This window comes from Notothenia coriiceps, unplaced genomic scaffold (genome assembly GCF_000735185.1).
Source record: "Notothenia coriiceps isolate Sejong01 unplaced genomic scaffold, NC01 NC01_scaffold00037246, whole genome shotgun sequence".
Taxonomy (NCBI): Eukaryota; Metazoa; Chordata; class Actinopteri; order Perciformes; family Nototheniidae; genus Notothenia; species Notothenia coriiceps.
In genome coordinates this window covers 648,097-667,021 of record NW_011369947.1, presented here as the reverse complement: position 1 = coordinate 667,021, position 18,925 = coordinate 648,097, and the positions used below count along the sequence as shown (strand labels likewise).

At 40.3% G+C, this 18,925-nt stretch overlaps 2 protein-coding genes across 3 annotated transcripts in view; one reads left to right on the top strand and one right to left on the bottom strand.

The window, feature by feature from the left end:
• ssbp3b (single stranded DNA binding protein 3b) overlaps positions 1-5,797 on the bottom strand; it is a 14,943-nt gene extending 9,146 nt beyond the window's left edge. For both annotated transcript variants that reach the window (XM_010794477.1, XM_010794478.1), the window contains exons 1-4: positions 5,625-5,797; positions 4,904-4,976; positions 4,718-4,779; positions 4,545-4,629 (exon numbers count right to left, since the gene is read on the bottom strand). In XM_010794477.1, the coding sequence (XP_010792779.1) occupies positions 4,545-4,629; positions 4,718-4,779; positions 4,904-4,976; positions 5,625-5,680 (276 nt within the window). In that variant the 5' untranslated portion in view covers positions 5,681-5,797. The remainder of the gene's footprint in view (positions 1-4,544; positions 4,630-4,717; positions 4,780-4,903; positions 4,977-5,624) is intronic.
• A 1,069-nt stretch (positions 5,798-6,866) lies between these two features.
• Positions 6,867-18,346, top strand: acot11b (acyl-CoA thioesterase 11b). Its single transcript, XM_010794476.1, has 16 exons — positions 6,867-7,038; positions 8,587-8,789; positions 10,057-10,126; positions 10,258-10,318; positions 10,399-10,500; positions 10,579-10,714; positions 11,941-12,094; positions 12,780-12,899; positions 13,068-13,206; positions 14,064-14,119; positions 14,878-14,944; positions 15,027-15,110; positions 15,543-15,676; positions 16,413-16,544; positions 16,712-16,838; positions 17,648-18,346. Exons 2-16 carry the CDS (start codon positions 8,600-8,602, stop codon positions 17,861-17,863), a joined length of 1,788 nt encoding a protein of 595 aa, XP_010792778.1. The 5' UTR covers positions 6,867-7,038; positions 8,587-8,599; the 3' UTR covers positions 17,864-18,346.
• Positions 18,347-18,925: the final 579 nt, after the last annotated feature.

The window sequence follows — 18,925 nt, the reverse complement described above, 5'->3', positions numbered from 1 at the left end:
TGTCTCTCTCATATATATATATATATATATATATATCTATATATATATATATATCTATATCTATACATATATACATACATATATATATCTACATATACATATATATATCTACACACACACACTATTTGGAAGGCCAGCCAATGACTGCTGGGAATTGAGAGACTTGATATACACACACACACACACACACACACACACACACACACACACTAGCAGGATTCTAAGTAAAAATAAGTATCATCTGCAAAGCAGGCTAATCACAACTCTTCAACTCTGCTTCTGGGAAGCATATTAAATGAATGTGTATCCCTATCCTTTTACTACTGGTTAATAGTTATAGAACAGAAGTCATAGAGTCAGGGATAATACTAGGGACTAGGAAGCCCATAAAACAAGTTGTAAGAAGAGGAACCAGTGTTTGATTAGTGTATTTTTATGCAGGTATTGTAATCAGGTCCATGTGCATCATCTACATCTGGCTTTCTTTGACTCAAGACATTTTTGAAGACATCTGATTCTGCACTCAGTAAATCAACACAATCCACAGTGAAGGTTTAGCTCAACACTTGAACGTACAAAAAGTGGAATTTAATGAATCACGTTTGCAATATTATATGGTTAAATGTATACAGTCATTCATAGTTATGACATATTTAAAAGCCATTACGGCCCCTACACACGGCGGCGTGCGTTGTCGCTTGCCGGCGGGGTGGGCTGAAACTCGACCAACAACCAATCACATGAATCTCCCGCCCCAGACACACAAGCACGCAGTTTGATTGGCAAGAGCTTGGACTGGCATATGATTCGATTGGCTGACGCCTCCGTCGAGGCGTCAAAAGTAGAACATTGCTCTACTTTTGCCGCGAGCACGGCGAGAGAAGCTACGCTTTGCTCCCACAATGCAGTTCGGCGAATCGTGACGTCACCCCATTCAAAGTGAATGGGCAGAAGCGTTGAAGCGGCAACGCACGCCGCCGTGTGTAGGGGCCGTTAGAAATGGTCATTTGACACAGACAATTATATACATGTATAATTGTAATGTTTTAAAACTCAAATGGGTGTCTGAGGATTAGTATTTTATATTTTAAGTACACGTTCAAAGTGACAAATAAATTGTGTTATTCCCAATAAATGCATTAATTAAAGCTTAAATAAATCCTACACGGGAGTATCAAAGGTTTTAAGGAGCTCACATTTCAGTTTTTAAACTCCAGGAAGATGTTTTAAACTAAAGCAAGCCTTACTGACGCAACTTTCTGCATCATAGATAAAGTTTCCTAGAATATATACGCTCATAAAACCACATCTAGTTCGTAGTAAAAGCGCAGCAGCAATGTGTTTGTTCCTCTAGGCCTAATTAGTCCATTCCTGGAATAAAGCCTTCTAAGAAATAATAAAGTAAAAATAAAACACAATCGACATATCTTTGTAGAAGTCACAAACTGAAAACAACATGCAGTGCGAGTTCCCAGGCATGAGAAATCTTTATCTCGTCTCTGTAAAGCCACAGCTGTGCTTGATGCTGCTCTCGGTCTAAACGAGACGCGTCTGTCACTGACTCTGGGACAGGAAAGGGGCAGATGTCCCGCCCGGGGCTACGAGGCTCTCGTCTGTGGCCTTCCATACAACTTCCCAGGGGACCTTCTTTTAAAGACAGACTCCCCCCCCCTCCCCACACACACACACACCATGTGTCAGCGTGTACGTGTGTGTGTACTTCAGAGCCAACCCAGCCAAACAAATTTCCCCTGAATAGTCGAATCACTGAAGGAGGTTGGAAAAGGCCCAGAGTGGCGGCGGATGTGCTTGTGCTTTACAAAAACAAAGAGGGAGGGGGAGAGGGGAACACATGGGGGGGAGAGAAAGAGAGATGACCAAGAGCTTTGGTGAGGGGAAAAAGCAATAGTATACAGAGAAAAAGTCAGATTTAAAATGGGATACATTTATTTGGGGAGGGGGGGGTTGGGCTGCATCACAGACCACCCAACCTCAGATCCTGACCTAGCGTGCTCTCAACAGCCTCACTTCTTCCACTGGAACCAGCGCTCGAAAGAAACCAACCCCTATGTTTAGCTTGTAAATGTTTAACCATCAATCAACATCATAAAAGCCCTCTCTGGATCCTGACTGGATGCTCTCCCTCTCCCTCTCCCTCTCTCGTTACTTCTAGCAGGTCCTTTCCACTTCTCCTCTTCCTCCCCCCTCTCTTTATTCCCTCGGCTCCTCAGCAGTGGAGGATGCTGGGCATATGCCACGGTGCCACTCCCCTTTTCCTTTTTCCAATCTGGCCCTCAGCTCCGTGACAGCCATCAATCACAACCGACGCCATGGCGACGGGGCCCTCGGGGAGGCGTCCGTCAGGCACAGCGTGAATACGACGGTGTTTTTTTTTTACGAGCGCTGCGGGCTAACGCACTCACCTCCCCCAACTCTAGACAAAGACAAGGGTCTAAGGACTCGTACTGTCCACACACACGTATCCACACACACACTTGCCTGACCCTCGACATCCACAAATGAACAGAAGGAGAGCCAACGTCAGAGCGAAGGGCAACCACAAGATGTCGGGGGAAGAGACGACCGCACAGAAACTCTGAAAGCTCCCCATAGTGATCAGACTCACGATGTTTCCTGGTTTGCTAAATGCTTTCCATGTTATAAAAATTGTCTCTGTGAAACCACAAGCTGCAATCTAACATCTTATCATGAGCTGCTTAATCTCTCGCAACCGGTCTGAGGGTGTTTCCTTATTAAATACAAAGGAAATTGCTAAATTATACGAGTTAAATTCGGTCTTATAATTATTATTTGTCTAAAATAAAGATATCCCCCCCTCCATAGACACATGCAGAGTTTTGAAATCTGAGATGCTTGTCCAAAGTTCATAATAAAATACTGTTTCAGTTGTTCTTTTACAGATATTCTGTGCATCCGAGATTCTTAAAGTCAAATTGAATGTCTTGAAACTGTTTGTTTACTTCAGTCCAAAACCCAAAGATACTCTGAATTGATATGGAACGGAACAAGCAGGAAATGTACTTAGATTATTATTTTAGAGCCTGAAAACAGCTTTTTCTTGCACGAAGAAGTTACTTTGAACATCCAGATTGTTGGCGGCTAATTTTCTGTTGATCAACTTATCGTTGTAGCTCGAGATAAAAATCACATTTTGCAACAAAAAAAAATCCAGAACAAGCAAACGACAACAAGCAAGAATGTTACCATGCAGTATGCTTTGTGAATCAACACTGGTTTTAAACTAAATGCACACCTTGGAGCTGCAATAATAAGGAATGTGTTTATTGAAAAATGGCAGTGCTGCTCTTCTGCCTCCCAGGTCACCTGCCAGATCAGGAGGCCTGTTACCGTGACAACCCTATCTGCTAAGAGCAGGACCAACATCTCAGTTTTAACCCCTTCCTGTTTGATACACCACCAACCTTCGTACTGTGTATCAGTGAACACGAGAGGACTCCTTAACCTCTAATGTCTTTCTTGGCTGTGCCGATACAGCAGAAAACAGAACAGTATTTTTGTTTACTTCATTTTCTTTCGCTACATGATGAAACACAAGGGATGGGAACAGCAACCGACTAGCAGTTTGCACTTTCTTTGATCCTCATGAGGCTCCTTTTGAATGCTTACTCAAAGCTGGAAACAATGCAGCTCATGAAAAAAATAAAAAAAAAAGCACCATGGCGAAAATTGCATATTTATCAAGATAGCTTTTTCATACTTGCATGCCATGGGCTATCATAAGAAGAGCAGTCCACACTGAATTGTGTACTTGTCCCGAGCTCTTTTTAATAGATGTTGGGTCCCAGACTGCCTGTACAGTTTTTCAGTTTGAAATTCATTAGGATTACGTCACTGCAGATAAAACATTTCACTATCAACTGGAGCTACCATACACCAGGGCAGCTGGAGTGCTTTACAGAAATCAAGCTGTTTGTCTCTGAAGTTGTGCAGAACACACATTAGTTTCTTATTGGGCTTCCAAACTGTGGCAGGGGGCTAAAGTGTGGAGAGGACGGGGAGAGCTCGACAGGTCTGACTCAGGACATGCTGACGTCAGAATCATTTTCCCAGAAGCCTATAAAGCTCACTGCTGGGTGCTTCATTCAAGCCAACGACAGGGCAAGATGACCATTTAGAAATGTAGGAGAAAACAATAATATAGTATCCTAAATTGAATAAGGCTGCAAAAGAGGCAGTGGACAAAACCAAATGACTGATATCGCAAAAAGAAAGTGAAAGAAGGGTTACATCGGGATGATTCTTCAAGCTTCAAAGAATTCACAATAAGTTGAAGCCATATCACACTTGAAGGGGCATGAGGGAGATTTTGTCAGGACTTGAGTGTTGACAAACCGAGATTATATGCACTTGTGTTCTGATAGCATCAACAACAAAAAAACAAGACTCGTTGCACAAGCCAAGTTTAAGGCGCATTATTTAGACCACTTCTTAGCAAAGTTGTTGTCTCCTTTAGCCGAAGACAGAGCAATATGTACATCAGTTCCCGTGTAAGCACTACTCACGTAATCATGGAAGGCTTTCGCTTCGCTGGAGTGGTCACATGACTCTCTCCTCTCTGGCGCAGCACAATACAAGTCCCAGAATACACTGTGGAAGAGACCGGTCATAAAGCAAACAAAACCACACAACAACCCCTGAACACGTGTACAGGAAAGACTTGAATATGTTCACTTACCACCACCAGGAATGGAGGAATCCAGGAGGTTCTCCAAGTGTTATGTTTTTCTCCCATCGTATCTAGGAAAGAGGGATTTCAATAATTATCCAAGGGTGTTAATTTAAATGATTTACTGTTGTTTTTTCCTTAAAGAGCACAATCACAGGAGAGTGTGGTTTTAGTTTTTCCCAAAATGTCACATACCTCTGATAAAAAGGTCTGTGCAGACTTCTGAGCTCCTATGTGCAACAAATACTCATAAACGTACAGAGCCAACCTGTGTGGGGAAACAAATATAATGTTAATTTAACAAACTGGTCATAAATAAACGTCAAACAGCTGATTTAATCTTCTTCAACGAGCACTTGAGTGACTAGAGTCGGGCACGGGCCTTTTGAACAATGGCTGCCAAATAGCCTATGCCAAAAAAATTCAATGGGGACTGTGTAATCAAGCTACAACCTGGGGTAAGATTCACTACAATGAGCAGGTGAAAAGGAAAGTGCTAAAGCAACAGTATAATTCAGCGTCGTGTTGTGTTGAAAATAACAGCGGCTATTTATATTAGCAGGGGTACAGTATCCTGGTGGCACTGATGGGGCTGAGGGAAATAAAAACGGAGCGCAACACAGAAAACAATGTACTGTGCAGCATGTTATTGTTTCCTCCTCTTAAAAAACCTGCAGGAATATGATTAAAACACAACCAAACTGAAGTGTGAATCGTACAGCAGAGGTGTAAAGAGACTGGAAATAGCCACATTAGCAGAAACACGGCTCAGGGGAGGAATGGCGAGCAGACAAGGCGGTTCATTCAATTCAGTAGTCGGTAGGAGGAAATCGCCTCCTGTTAGCCCGTCCAGCGATCAACAGAGGAACAACTTGCGAGGCGAAAAATACACAAAAATAAATGTTTCGGAGCTTACTTTTCTCTCGCCTGGCCGTCGGAGGGCACCGGGGAGCCTTTGCCTTTGGGGAACATTGTTTTGTGTGGGAGGACGACCGCCTTCTCGCTCTTTTTTATCGCTATTTCATCTGTCAGATCATCGCGGCCGCGACCCTCTCGCACTCCAACCGCACTCCTCCTCAACGCGACGTCTCAACCGAGCCTGGTCCGGGGGGGAAGGGGCGGAGCTAGGCCTGACTGACGCACCTGACAGCCAATGAGAGCTCGGCGTTTGCCTTAAGGTCTGCCCATGGGTCTGCTTCGTCGTGCTTTTCAGTTTGGGCTGTTATGACGATGATAGCTGTTATATCAGATAGGCAAAATGTGATGAAGAGTATTTATTATTTACCCTAATGATTTTACCCTATGCAATGGGAATTAAATATACTGGTAATCAACCAACACTTACATTTTATTAAGAAAAAAAAACTGAGATTATTTTAACTCTAAGAAATATTTATTATGTAAAAAAAAAAGATATGATGTATCATCCCCAAAATATAGAGCCCTGAAAAGATTTTTTTATCAACAGATTTAAGATTGAACACAAACATTTATATTTCATTTAATCCTCCCTTTTTATTATTGTTATTTAACCAACAGATACATATTGTTTTTTTACTTGACTGTTTATTCATCTCATTGTTTCCTGAAAAGCCTATATGCATTATATTTATACATCGCGCTCTATACCAAAAGTAGTTTATATTTCTAAATGTAATGGGCTTTTGGGTTGATTAATTATCAGCAACTTTTAATAAGGAGTTAGGGACTAATAAATAACGAGGATTTGGGATTGAATAGCCTTGTTTTCTCTTACTTAAAACAAATATGTGTAGGCTTATGATTCAGAATAAATCAATAAAAAGTCACAAGTATATCACAGTACAAGATGTGTGTTGCTTCACCTTATAATGAAAATGGCAAGGGTTAAACTTTTCAAAGACCTCTTGAGTAATGGAAGATATTACAAATCTTACATAAGCCTGTTGAAGGTTAAAAAAACAAAACAGTTTACAAGGTCCATACAATTGTGCATCGTTGTTTTAATTGAATAAATGCATGGACAATATGGTGGGTATCCCCCAACATGAAGTAACTCTACAGTTCCACCTTAAAAATGTGGACGTAAGTAACCACTAAAGGGGAAGGTCTCTCCCCCTCTCTCTCTCTCTCTCTCTCTCTCTCTCTCTCTCCCTCCCTCCAGTGGTACAGCTGCTAAATCTGAAGCGTGTGTGTGCATGTGTGTGTTTATAAAGTTGTTGAAGAATGGCTGTAATGAAGAGAGGTCCGGCATGCAGGCTGCTGTTTCTCAACCAGCATTAAGGTGTTGTATCCAACGGTTCATTTGCACTTGAAGGAAATTTCACCATACGCAGTAAAATAAAAAATAGGTAAGTCTTTTTAATGTTTTTTTAGTGTGAAATACGTTGATGTTAGCTTTGTTTTGGACACTAAGTAGCAGGCTGCCTCATGTGTTCTTGTTATTATTTCACAACAGAGGTTCATGATACATGCTGTGGTATGTCTCATTTCTCTTGAGGTCAATGCAAAGGTCACTCCAGCTCCTGTCTCTGACAACAGGAACAATAGGTGATCACTGTGGCCCACTGAAGGAGCAACAGTTTTGGGCAAACCATGGGGCAAATACTTCTACCTCAACAAATAGCCTCCATGAATACCCCATCTGGCTTCATGTCTTTAAATAGTTTGTCTGTGCCTGGAAATAGTTTCTGTCCCAGCTTGATAAAACATGCTCTAAAAAATACAACTCCTATCCTATGGAAGTACTGCTTGCCAGAGTACTTGACAGGCAGGATAATTATATGATGCAGGGTTATAATCATAAATAGGCATTTCAGGTGTTTCCTGATCCCTGAGTCATGGGATAAATATTGAGCAATTCCTCAGACCACAAACGGATTATTTAAAGCGTCTTATGTTGCAGCAGTGGCTCAATCTGTCTGCAGTTTTCACATTTGAACAGATTCTAGGTATGAACACATTACACACGTCTGTCCATTCGTAGTGGATCTTCTGACTCAAGTTACTGTTAGGATGATGTGTGTTTTAACAGCTGTGTTCCTGACCCCTGAACCACAACATGGACAGTTTGTTCAGATGAAAGTGTCCACGAATGCATCCCAAGAACTTTCCAAGAAGCTCCTTTGATTTTCAACGTCATGTTCCAGATTTCATTGCTAGGAATCTATAAACGTGGTCGTATTCCAAATGTTTGGACGGCATCACATTAGCTGTATTCAGTGATGTAGACTTAAATGTTATGTTAAATTGGGCCTAATATGCTTATTTCAGCATCATATTTGTATTTTGTGCCTCTACTGTTTCCATGCTTTAATGTTCAAAAAGGTCTATTTTTCTCGCACTGCCTGCCTGTGCTGGGGCACCTTTTTTCTCCTCAGTCAAAGGCTTAGAGATGTCCCGCCCCTTAACCAATCACATACAATGTGTTGGAGCGCTAGCCAATAGAAGTGTGACGGTTACATAGTGATGTCACTATGTTCCTGAAGAAAACAAATGAGTCCAATGGAGGCGTTTCAGGCTGGGGGGGAGTATTTAGGAGAGAACCCCCTCCTTAGGGAACTTTTTTACCCTTTGAAGACCATTTACATCGACAAAAACCAATATAAAACATTACAAATATATTGTGTTTACTGTCATAGACCCAAATAAATCACAATTAAGAAACTGGACTTAAAGATGTTTTACTTTTTTTAACCTTAAAAACTCAAACTGATAAATGAATTATTAAGATAGTTGGTGATTCATTTAATAGTTCACTAATAAATTCATCTTTGCAGATCTAGCGGCGATAATTTTGTCTTTATTTGGCTCCCAGGTTGTTCTTTGAGACAGGAGTCCAAATAAAAGTGTGAAAGATTTTCCTGTAACACATTCTTCTTTGTTTTCTGTCCGTGCAGTTTGTTGTGAGAGATGACGTCGGAGGGGAAGTATGCAGACATCATGCAGGACCCTCTGTTCATCCAGGAGAGCGACGAGGTGTACAGGAACCCCACGGAGGTGAAGATGAGTCAGATCGTGCTGCCGTGCCACGCCAATCACTGCGGAGAGCTGAGCGTCGGCCAGCTGCTGAAGTGGATGGACTCCACAGCCTGCTTGTCTGGTAGGAAGACATCAGAAAACCTCCTACTTGTTTCTTTTCAACTCTGAGTACTTCTTCCTGCAGCTCAGCATCACAACATGTAACTGATTATATAATAACTTCACACGGAGACCATCTGCAACTCTGAACATGCACCATGGTTATCTAATAATATCCCATCATGAAAACTGAGATGCAGTTTATCAGAGGTCCCACAGCCAAGATTTGAAACCATTCTCTTGAAAGGGGTGTCCCTTTTTTATAGTAAGCATTTAGTCAAAGTCAACTTTAATGTCAATCTTTCAGTTTGTGTGTACAGAGAGATTGAAATGACGTTTCCAACAATCCCGAATGTATAAAATATGTATATCCTATATATACACATAACAGACACATTTACACATATGGACACATTAAGATAAAAAACACAACAATCAATATATACAAAATAACAGTCACTTCAATATCAATATCTTTGGGAATGTACATTAGTGCAAGATTGTCCATAGCAGCGTAAACATTTTTTCACATAGATAAACAGGTGTGCAAGTGTGTGTCTTAAACATACCCCAAAAGCTCATCTAAATGCATCCCTGAAACACGTGTACCAAAGCATGAGATGTTATTTTGTCAAGTTGTGTTTGCTTATCTGTTTGAGGGTTGCATATTAGACCATGAATGCTCTGTTTGTAGTCTTGACTACGGTAACACATTGTTGTTCAGATTATGTTTTTGTTGAATTGCTGTTTCAAAGGGCATGATCATTGGAGCTCTAAACTTTCTGTTACAAATTCATTGTTATACCAGGAGTAGGCAATACTACTGTATCTACAATCAGGAGAAATTTCATATTTTGATAGATGTACAGCAAAACATAGCAGAATTTAGTTTGAAAATCGATGGAAAAACTGTTTAAAATTGACAAGAAGGTCTGTTTTGGTTTAATTTAGCCACATTAAATATTGAATATCACAATTAAGGTCCAATATTGCCAATAAAAGATTTGTGTTAATTTATTTGCAGCATTACTTTTTTAATCCAGATTTATTTTTGGATTTAGGGTCCCTGTTTTCATATTATGGTATATCTATACACAAGCAACAGATAGCACTTACCTATGAATCTTTTACGGATGATGTATAGAACAATTAATTGCATTCAAATTTTAATATTTGTGTGTGAAAGATTATTTCTGTATGCCTTTCACACATTCACATTTTACAAGCTTTCACTTTGCCTGAATTGAATATGGACTATTTAAATATTTGTTTAATCTCTCCTCGTCCAGCTGAGAGACATGCAGGTTGTTCCTGTGTCACTGCATCTGTGGACGACATCCTTTTTGAACACACCATAGGGTGAGATATTAACCCCTATTTTGCTCTCACTGTGCTGTGTCTCCACTTGATTATTATGTTTTACACAGATTGTGTTGCTACTATAACCACTGCTGCGTGTTGACAGTAAGCGTCTGTCTGTTTTACTCCAGGGTGGGAAATGTAGTCAACATCATAGCAAAGGTCAACCGAGCCTTCACATCCAGCATGGAGGTTGGTGAAATACAGTTTTTTATTTCTACACAGTGAATGTATAATTTCAGAAAAACATGTGGTGGTTCTTTTCATTTCAGGTGGGTATTGTGGTGAATTGCGAGGACCTTTACGCTGACAGGCAGTGGAAGGTTTGCCATGCCTTTGCCACCTTTGTTGCCCGACGAACTGGAGCTGGGAAGGTAAGGGATAAGAACTGAAATATGGATGTTTTACTGAAGCTGGTTCAACATCTCCTGCGTTTGTTTATGTGCGTGCAGGTTCAGCTGAAGCAGGTGCTCCCTCACACACAGATGGAGCAGATGGAGTACAGCCTGGCAGCAGAGCGGAGGAGGATGAGGCTGATCCACGCTGAGACCATTACAGACCTACTGAACAGCAGCACAGCGCAACTGGGTAAAGGCTGTAGGCATACGGCTTTAAATCACTACACACATGCACCATTTAAAAATCAGTTTGTACTTATTTGGGATGTTGAGTATAGCTGCCAGGAAATCAATCACAAAGAAATGGCTCAAAGCAAGCAGCCCATCCATGGATGATTGATACGATGTCATTTACGAGATCTTTGTAATGGAAAGAATAACCTTCTCTATGAGGCTCCAGGAACTTAAGTTTGAGGACATTTGGGAGAAATGGAAAGTGTATATTACCCCGATACGCTCTTCTTTTGTTTAAAAGGGGACCTATCATGCAAAATGCACTTGGTGAAGTCTTTTATACATAAATATGTGTCCCCGGTGCGTCGGGGAACTCACGCATCGTCAGAAAATAAAACCCTCTCTCTTTTGCTCCGTACCCAAATCTTTTAAAAACGGGTGTACAACGAGCGGATACAGATTTCCATCCGCTGTGACGTGTCCATCCGCTGTGACGTCGGCGGACCCACAGAAAGTTGCTATCAGAAACAATGCCTGACGTGTTTTGGACGTCTTTGTTTACATTAGCAAGCCTCGCTAACACTCAGAGCTAACCTGTACTGGAGAGCATATGTGTTTTTAAAAAGCAGGAAATAAAAAGGAACTCACCTTGTGATAAACCCGCAAGAGAAAAAGCATTTGAGCTCCATACTGTTTCAGAAATAATCCTTGAAGTGGTTTAGAACAGGATGGCGTTTTATCACAGCAGAATTTAACTTAAACTCCGGTAGAATTCTGATCAGGCATTAGCTCCGCCTCCTCTTTCTTCTTTTATTTTTTTCAAGCTAAGGACCCAAGATCTGCGTTTCTCTAACAGGGCTTCAAAAGAGGGGTTTGAGCAGTATGAGGCATGGCTACAATGGCTGATCTGTTTGGTATTTTGAAAAAAAAGCTTCACAGACATGCTTTGTATAGGTATGGCCCTACAATATATTTTTCAAACATAGCATGATAGGTCCACTTTAACTGTTTGAATATTTTATTTAATGATCTATACTGTCAATGTTTCATATTGAAAAGGAAACACCCCATGTTCTTGTGTGCTTATTGTTGTTGTTTTGTCAAGAAAAAGAAAAAGATGGACCACTCTGTAAAACTATTTAACATATGTATACAGTATGTACACTGAAGTTGAAATGTGATCAAAAAATAAAATACAAATCTGATTGATTTAAGCTCTTTGTTTTTCCTGCCCCTCACCAGGAGAATGTCAGGAGTACCAGGACGCTGTGCCAGCTGAGCGGACCCGGGTGGAGAGTGTGGAGCTGGTGCTGCCGCCACATGCTAACCATCAGGTCAGCACCTTCGGAGGACAGATCATGGCCTGGATGGAGAATGTAGCTACAATTGCAGCAAGGTCTGTACCTAATGTTCTAGTTTCCCTTAGTTTGTCTCAAATAAGACTTAATCTAGCTTTAAATAAATGGTTTAACACTTTGAAAAACTGCCTATACAGCTTTTTTCACTGAGCCAGCAGTCGGTTAGCTTAGACTGAAGACCGGAAACAGGGAGAAACCACAGGAAATATATTGTATTAAAATACACCGGCCAGCACATTATGTCTTATTTCTTTATCAAAGACAAGTTGTGGTTAAACAGGGGAAAATGTGTTGGACAGTTTCTTGGCATAACACATTGACTTCTTGGTGCTTTTCTTTGAGACTCCCGGAAGTCACTGCAACCGGCGAAGACTCCAAACCCCTTAAAAATAATAAACAGTCTTTTTTACATTTGTTTATATGCATTAATCAAATAAGATGATTATGGAAATTAGCGACCGTTAAAGATGCTGGTAGGTAGGTTTTGTTGCTTTCGAACAGCCCCGCTTTTCTCTTCTCTTTTGCCTCACATTTAACAGGGAAATGTGAGAATGGCATCCGTTTCCTCACATAACATCCAACACGAAAAAAAATAAGCTTGTTCCTAGAAATATCAAATTAACCCTAGTTTGCTCAGGCTTTTGTAATAAGACTAAGGTTAAAAACATCAACACGTAACAAACTACAAACACTTTTCTCTGTTTTCCTTTCATTTTCCTCTAGTCGCTTGTGTAACGCTCACCCGACCTTGAGGTCCATAGACATGTTCCATTTCCGTGGTCCGTCTCACATTGGTGACAGACTGGTACTGAAAGCCATTGTGAACAATACCTTCAAGCAAAGGTGAGTTTACACATTATGAAAGAAACTAAAGAATGAAGCAAATATCTCTCAAATCATCCACTTTAGGTTTGCAATGGATTCCTTAAACAAGGCTTTTACAGTCTGAAATGTGTTCATACTGTACGTCTGTGTATGTTTTCTGAACTGCACTTACTTCTTGTGCTGTAGCATGGAGGTGGGGGTGTGTGCTGAGGCCTACAAGGGTGGGGAACCTCTCCGCCATATAAATAGTGCCTTTATGACCTTTGAGGTGCTGGACAGTGACAGGAAACCGTGCACGGTGCCACGGATACGACCTGAGCCTGTGGTGAGTTTTCTTAGTGTCCTGTAGCTTCCTGAAAGTCCATGATGAGCAGTAATTAGACCCTCCAGAAAAACGCGATTCTGCGATCGCAGAATTTACCGCATAATCAGCAAAATGGCGCAGATTTTTAAAAGGACGTATATTTATCAAAAGGCCGCATAATCCCCGCATTTTTCCACACAAAGTTGAGAAGAAAAAAAAGTTAACTCGTCTTGACGTGACGTCATCATCTCGCGCATCACAGAATGTAAACAACACTGTATAGAGTGAACGTGTGGAGCTCACACGATAGAGAAAACACCAAGATGAAAAAATCTAATCCATCTCATTTACCGACGAACATTTCTACTAAAGACCGGGCAACAAGTGGGAGGAAACTATTCTGCAGCCCGTGCAACTGTGTGTTGGAGCATAAGAGAGAATCGACGTGACGACCCACTTTGATTAATTCAAACATTCGAAAATGCTTTCTNAAATAGCCCAATTGCTTTTACAATAAATAAACATTGAATGTGTTTAATTGAATAGTAAAGGGTTTTAACGTTAGTGGCAGGTTGTGTGTGAGAGAGAATAAATAAGACAGCCCAATATTTAAAAAAACATTTATTCTTTTTTCCCGCATATTTAGCATATTTCGCAACTTTCCGCATATTTCGCAACTTCCCGCAATTTCACCGCATAAAATCACATAAAAACCCCGCATGTTTAATCGCATAATCAAGGAATTTAGCCCGCATAATCAAGGATTTTTGCCCGCGTTTTTCTGGAGGGTCTAAGTAATGTATAGAGCCAGAAAAAAGCAAGTATGTACTTCATAAAGTAAGGATCCCTTTGTGAAGATTTCATATTATGTTCTACAGGATGGAAAAAGACGATATCAAGAAGCTGTTGCCAGAAGGAAGATTCGCCTTGACCGGTTAGTATCTCCCTTTAAGTTAAGATAAGATAATCCTTTATTAGTCCCAGAGCAGAAAAACAGATGGTAAACAGCAAGAGGTTGACCATGCAGATACAGATGTGTGTATTGTTTTGAGTGTAAAGGTCGCTTCATATGCTTTTTCTATGTTCCTAAAGCCATCCTTGAACTGTCGTCTTGTCAACTAGGACAAGATGCATAGATGGAATCAAATAGAACAGTATGTTTTTCTGGCCTTAAGTTGCCCTTTGTCAAGTTTGACTCAATAGAAATCATAATAAACAACAAATACATTGAACAATAATAATATATGTTATTTGGAGGCGACTTTCACGACACCCAAGGACACCGTACTATTCAATAAAAGGTTAAAAACAGCAAAACATGATGAAAACACAACAGGGCAAACATAGAAGAGGCATACACAACATGTAGTCTATGATTACAGTGTAAAGGCATTGGAAGTCGTACAGAAACAGTCGTTATTTCTTTGCTTTGTCCGGACAGAATCTATTACAATATTCTGCAGCGACGAATGACTTGGCGGAAAAGCATATCACAGCTGAGCAGACCTGACACTGTTAGGCATAATAACCTCATTGTTCAACTGTGAAATACCCTGCCTCCAGTATAATCTGTATTCCATTATTTGTTAACAAAAATGTGTTGGCTCATTGCTAGAATGAAAAGCTTCGTATTGGATAGCTTCTCTGTTTTTTTCTGTTGTCCCTGAGTCATTGTGCCCTGCATGTTTACAGGAAATACATCCTCTCCTGCAAGCAAGCTGAAGTCCCCGTCTCTGTGCCCTGGGAGCCAAGTAACCAGGTATTGGTATTTTTCTGGCACACACACTTGTTGAGTCTAGATTTTGCCAATATATTCAGACTGTGCCTTTTGTTTTTTTTAGATGTACCTGAGCTTCAATAATGTAACCGCACTGAAACTAATGGATACCAGAAACAACTGGGTATTGACTTCTGAGAAAAACAAGGTCAGTAATGTTTGTATTAGCTTCCAGGATATAGCTTTTTAAATGGTTACAGCTGTTGTGAATCCTCCATGCATTCTGATCTGTATTGTGTTGGCTGCACCGTCACAGTGTCTGCCCTGGAGGAAGGCCCATATTTTTCAATTAAATCGTGGAATAATGCAAGATAAGTAAGAAAACGTTGTCTAAAGCTAAAACCTTCAACCTTCCTCTGATCCAACTGTCTCTAAAAGTCATTTATAGAGATTTTGAGAATAAGACTTGAATATAGTCACCCTCAAAATATGTATAATTACCATATTTATAATCTCTCATGCACCCACCATGTGGCAATTTTGACAGCATCAAACTTGACGTGCGTACGTTGGAATAATGTGAAATCCTATTTATAGACACAGAACTCACCGTCACGTTGTGTTTTTGCTGCGTTCTTAGGTCAGACTGTACACGCTGGAGGAAAACCACATGCTCTGTTTCAAGGTGGAGATGAACGTCAGCGTAGCAGCTGAGCAGACGTTCCACCTCCTGTCAGACCTGAGGAGGAGAAAGGAGTGGGACCCGCTCTATGAGTCAGTGTGAAAACAGTTATCTGGTGCAAGACTATTAACAGTTATTCCAATAGTAGATTAGCTTTAAGGATAATTCTGATGTTTTTTATTGTCAGCCAATCACAAAAAAACACAATAACAAGGTCAGAGAATGGAAAAATCCACAAATCAACAGTTTAGTTAATTTCCTATAACAGCAGGCAAGTGTTACTCAAACAAGAGTGTTTCTTATGGGACTATTTTCATCTGTGGATGTATATGCATTTGGTGAGTATTTACGTCAGTAGGATGGTGTGTGTGGGATCGAGTAAAAAAAAAAAAGAGAGACAAGGCATCCATTGTGATTTATTGCAATGGAGTGGATTATTGCTCCAAATGTCGAACATTAATAATAATATTAATAATTGAACTGTTGGTTTTTGATTTTTTTTTCATTCACTTTTTGACACCAGGAGGAATGAAAAATATGACCAGCCTTACATATTTAAATTCCTTTTAAATATAACAGCAACCAACCAAACAAATAGTGATGACGTCAGATGATATGTTGTGTCTGCATGAAATAAAAACTTTGCACATACAGTATTAAACGCTAACACTGTGCTGCTGCAGCTGTTATTTGTAGTGGATGTTACAGATACAATTATCGAATTATTAACAGATGAATTGTCTTGATTGATAGAGACAGCAGCGCAATACGTTGATTCTACATCTTAATATTATTATTAGCATCTGATGCTTAATCCTTTGTGTGCAGGGAGTGTGAGTATATCAACCAGGCAGATGAGGAGGACACTCTTTATCGCGTGGCCACACCGTCCATCAGCAAACGGGGGAAAGGCCAGGACTTTATCTTGCTGGCATCTAGGAGGATGCCATGTGACGCCAGGTCAGTGACACTTCTTTAATTATTTCTCTGCTGTATTTATTTCATTTTCTCTTGCATTTTTTGATTTCCGTTTCCACCTTTTTTATATGATATATTTTTGCAACCAGTTATTGCATTACTGCTTGCTCCTTCATAAAGTCTCATGATGGTATCCCTGCTCCTCTCAGGGACCCATATCTGATCGCTCTGCGCTCTGTCACTCTGCCTACTCACCCCCCCACGGAGGACTACACCAGAGGAGAAGTGCTCTGCGCCGGCTTCACAATCTGGGAAGAGTCCAGCACTGTCACCAAGGTTGGCACTTCAGCATGCCGCGTGCTATGAGCTCATCACTGCATTAGCACCAACGATTCATCACTGCAGAGCTAGGAACAGACAGGCTGCAGTGGTTTACTGCACCACATGTGACCTGTAAGAGCCACTTACACACAGAGATTAGGTTAGATTATACTTTATTGATCCCACATTGGGAAATAGTTTTGTCATAGCAGTATGTAAACAAAGCATTCCACATGAGTTAAAATTTAAATAAAATAGAAAATAAACAGTAAATATATATATCAACACTAAAAGATATATACTGTATTTAATAAATATAGAGTTTAAGTTAGTCTAGACATATTTATATTCGAAAAAATATGTTTATATTGGCATGACAGATCAGATATTAAAATGAATACCACCATTTTTGTATAGTTCGGTGTGCATTGATGTTATTGGAGTATGAAAAGGTCATGCTTCTGTTATTATTATTATTTAAGACAGGTGATAGGGGCCGCAATGCAGCTTTCTGTGCACATGTACAAAATAGTTTAAAGAGTACATGTTATATTTTTCTCATACTGCCTGTGCTGCAGCACCTCTTTTCACCCTCTGTCTGAAACCAGAGCCCAGTCTGCTCTGATTGGTTAGCTGGCCGGCTCTGTTGTGATTGGTCAACCTCTTAGAGATGTCCCGCCCCTTAGCCTATCATGTACAATGTGCTGATGCGCTAGCCAATAGAAGCCAAGTGCTACAAAGTGATGTCACTATGTTACAACAGTTAAAGATAAAACTTAGTTTGCTCAACGGCCACTTTATGATCTGATGTGTTTTTGTTTCAGATCACCTACTACAACCAGGCCACTCCGGGTGTCCTCCCCTACATCTCCACAGACATCGCAGGACTCTCCTCCAGTTTTTCCAGCACTTTCTCAGCCTGTAGTCACTTCCTGGAGGCCAACAAGGACAGCCCGGCTGCTCTGCCTCTGTCTGCACTGACACACAGGATGGCCTCCCTACAGGTGGACCAGAAGCACCAGCAGGAAGGATTAGCATGAAGTCTCACACATACTTGAATGTACTGTACGTGTCCTACCCTGAGATTACAAATATATTGTCAATTGGTTTGTATGTTCTTTAAAGTCCAACTGTTTGACTTTGTTTATTCTGAAAATGAGAATAGTTCTCTCGAAATAATAACATTGTATTCATGTTTTAGGTCTTGCAACTTGTTTTAAGCAAGATGAATAGGTATGAAGCAAGAGTGCACAATGCGTCTGAGCCGTTCTTGGATTATAAGACTTACGTTTTCTTAGAGCTAATATATAAGGAAAACCTACTGTACTATACTAATTTATAGATCAATTAATCATATTTTGATTTAAGTATTTAACACAATCTTTGCAATGTATAATCGTGAGAAAGCCATGTTTATTATGGTATTGCCAGTCTTTTAGTCTAAACTGTGATGTGTCAATCAGCCTCTTGTTATAGGTTATTTTCTACCTCCTGAATAAAGTGTTTCAATTATTTGATCAAGACTTTGAGTCTGAGTAGGCCAAGATGAACATTTATTGTGTAATGATGCTTTTATTTTGAAATGTATGTATTTTAGAGGACAACTCTTGCACTGATTGTATGATATATGTTGACATTTAATGGCTGAGTATCTCACATGGCAAGCTCCCTTGATTTGAACTGAAACAATAAACACAATGGACCAGTGCATTCTTCTCATTTAGCCACTTCCCTCACCCTGCATTCCTGCCATTCTTATTCTTATCTTATCTATCCTATTCCTTGACCATTTTCAAGGCAAACAGCTGCAGCTTATGCTCCACTTGTGATGTTAGTGTTGTTATACTGTAGTAGGTGCTCAGGTCAGAGGAGTAGTTTGAAGTTCAAGTGAAACAGAAAGGTGGTTATATTTGGAATCATAGCTTTCCATGTATTTAGTTTGTTCCATAATTCCTATATGATATCATCACTTCCTGGACAGCAGAACAGGGAAGTGCATAAGTAACAGCGTTGGAATGTGACAAAGTACATGTACTCAATTGTTGTACTTAAAAACGCCCTATATTGTTATGCTTTTGGGGTTTTCCCTTACCTGTAGAAAG

Coding starts and splice junctions, on each gene's coding strand:
- acot11b (XM_010794476.1), top strand. CDS start 8,600: ATGACGTCGGAGGGGAAGTATGCAGACATCATGCAGGACCCTCTGTTC. Junction 12,095..12,779: donor GTAGCTACAATTGCAGCAAG/GTCTGTACCTAA, acceptor ATTTTCCTCTAG/TCGCTTGTGTAACGCTCACC. Junction 15,111..15,542: donor TGACTTCTGAGAAAAACAAG/GTCAGTAATGTT, acceptor CTGCGTTCTTAG/GTCAGACTGTACACGCTGGA.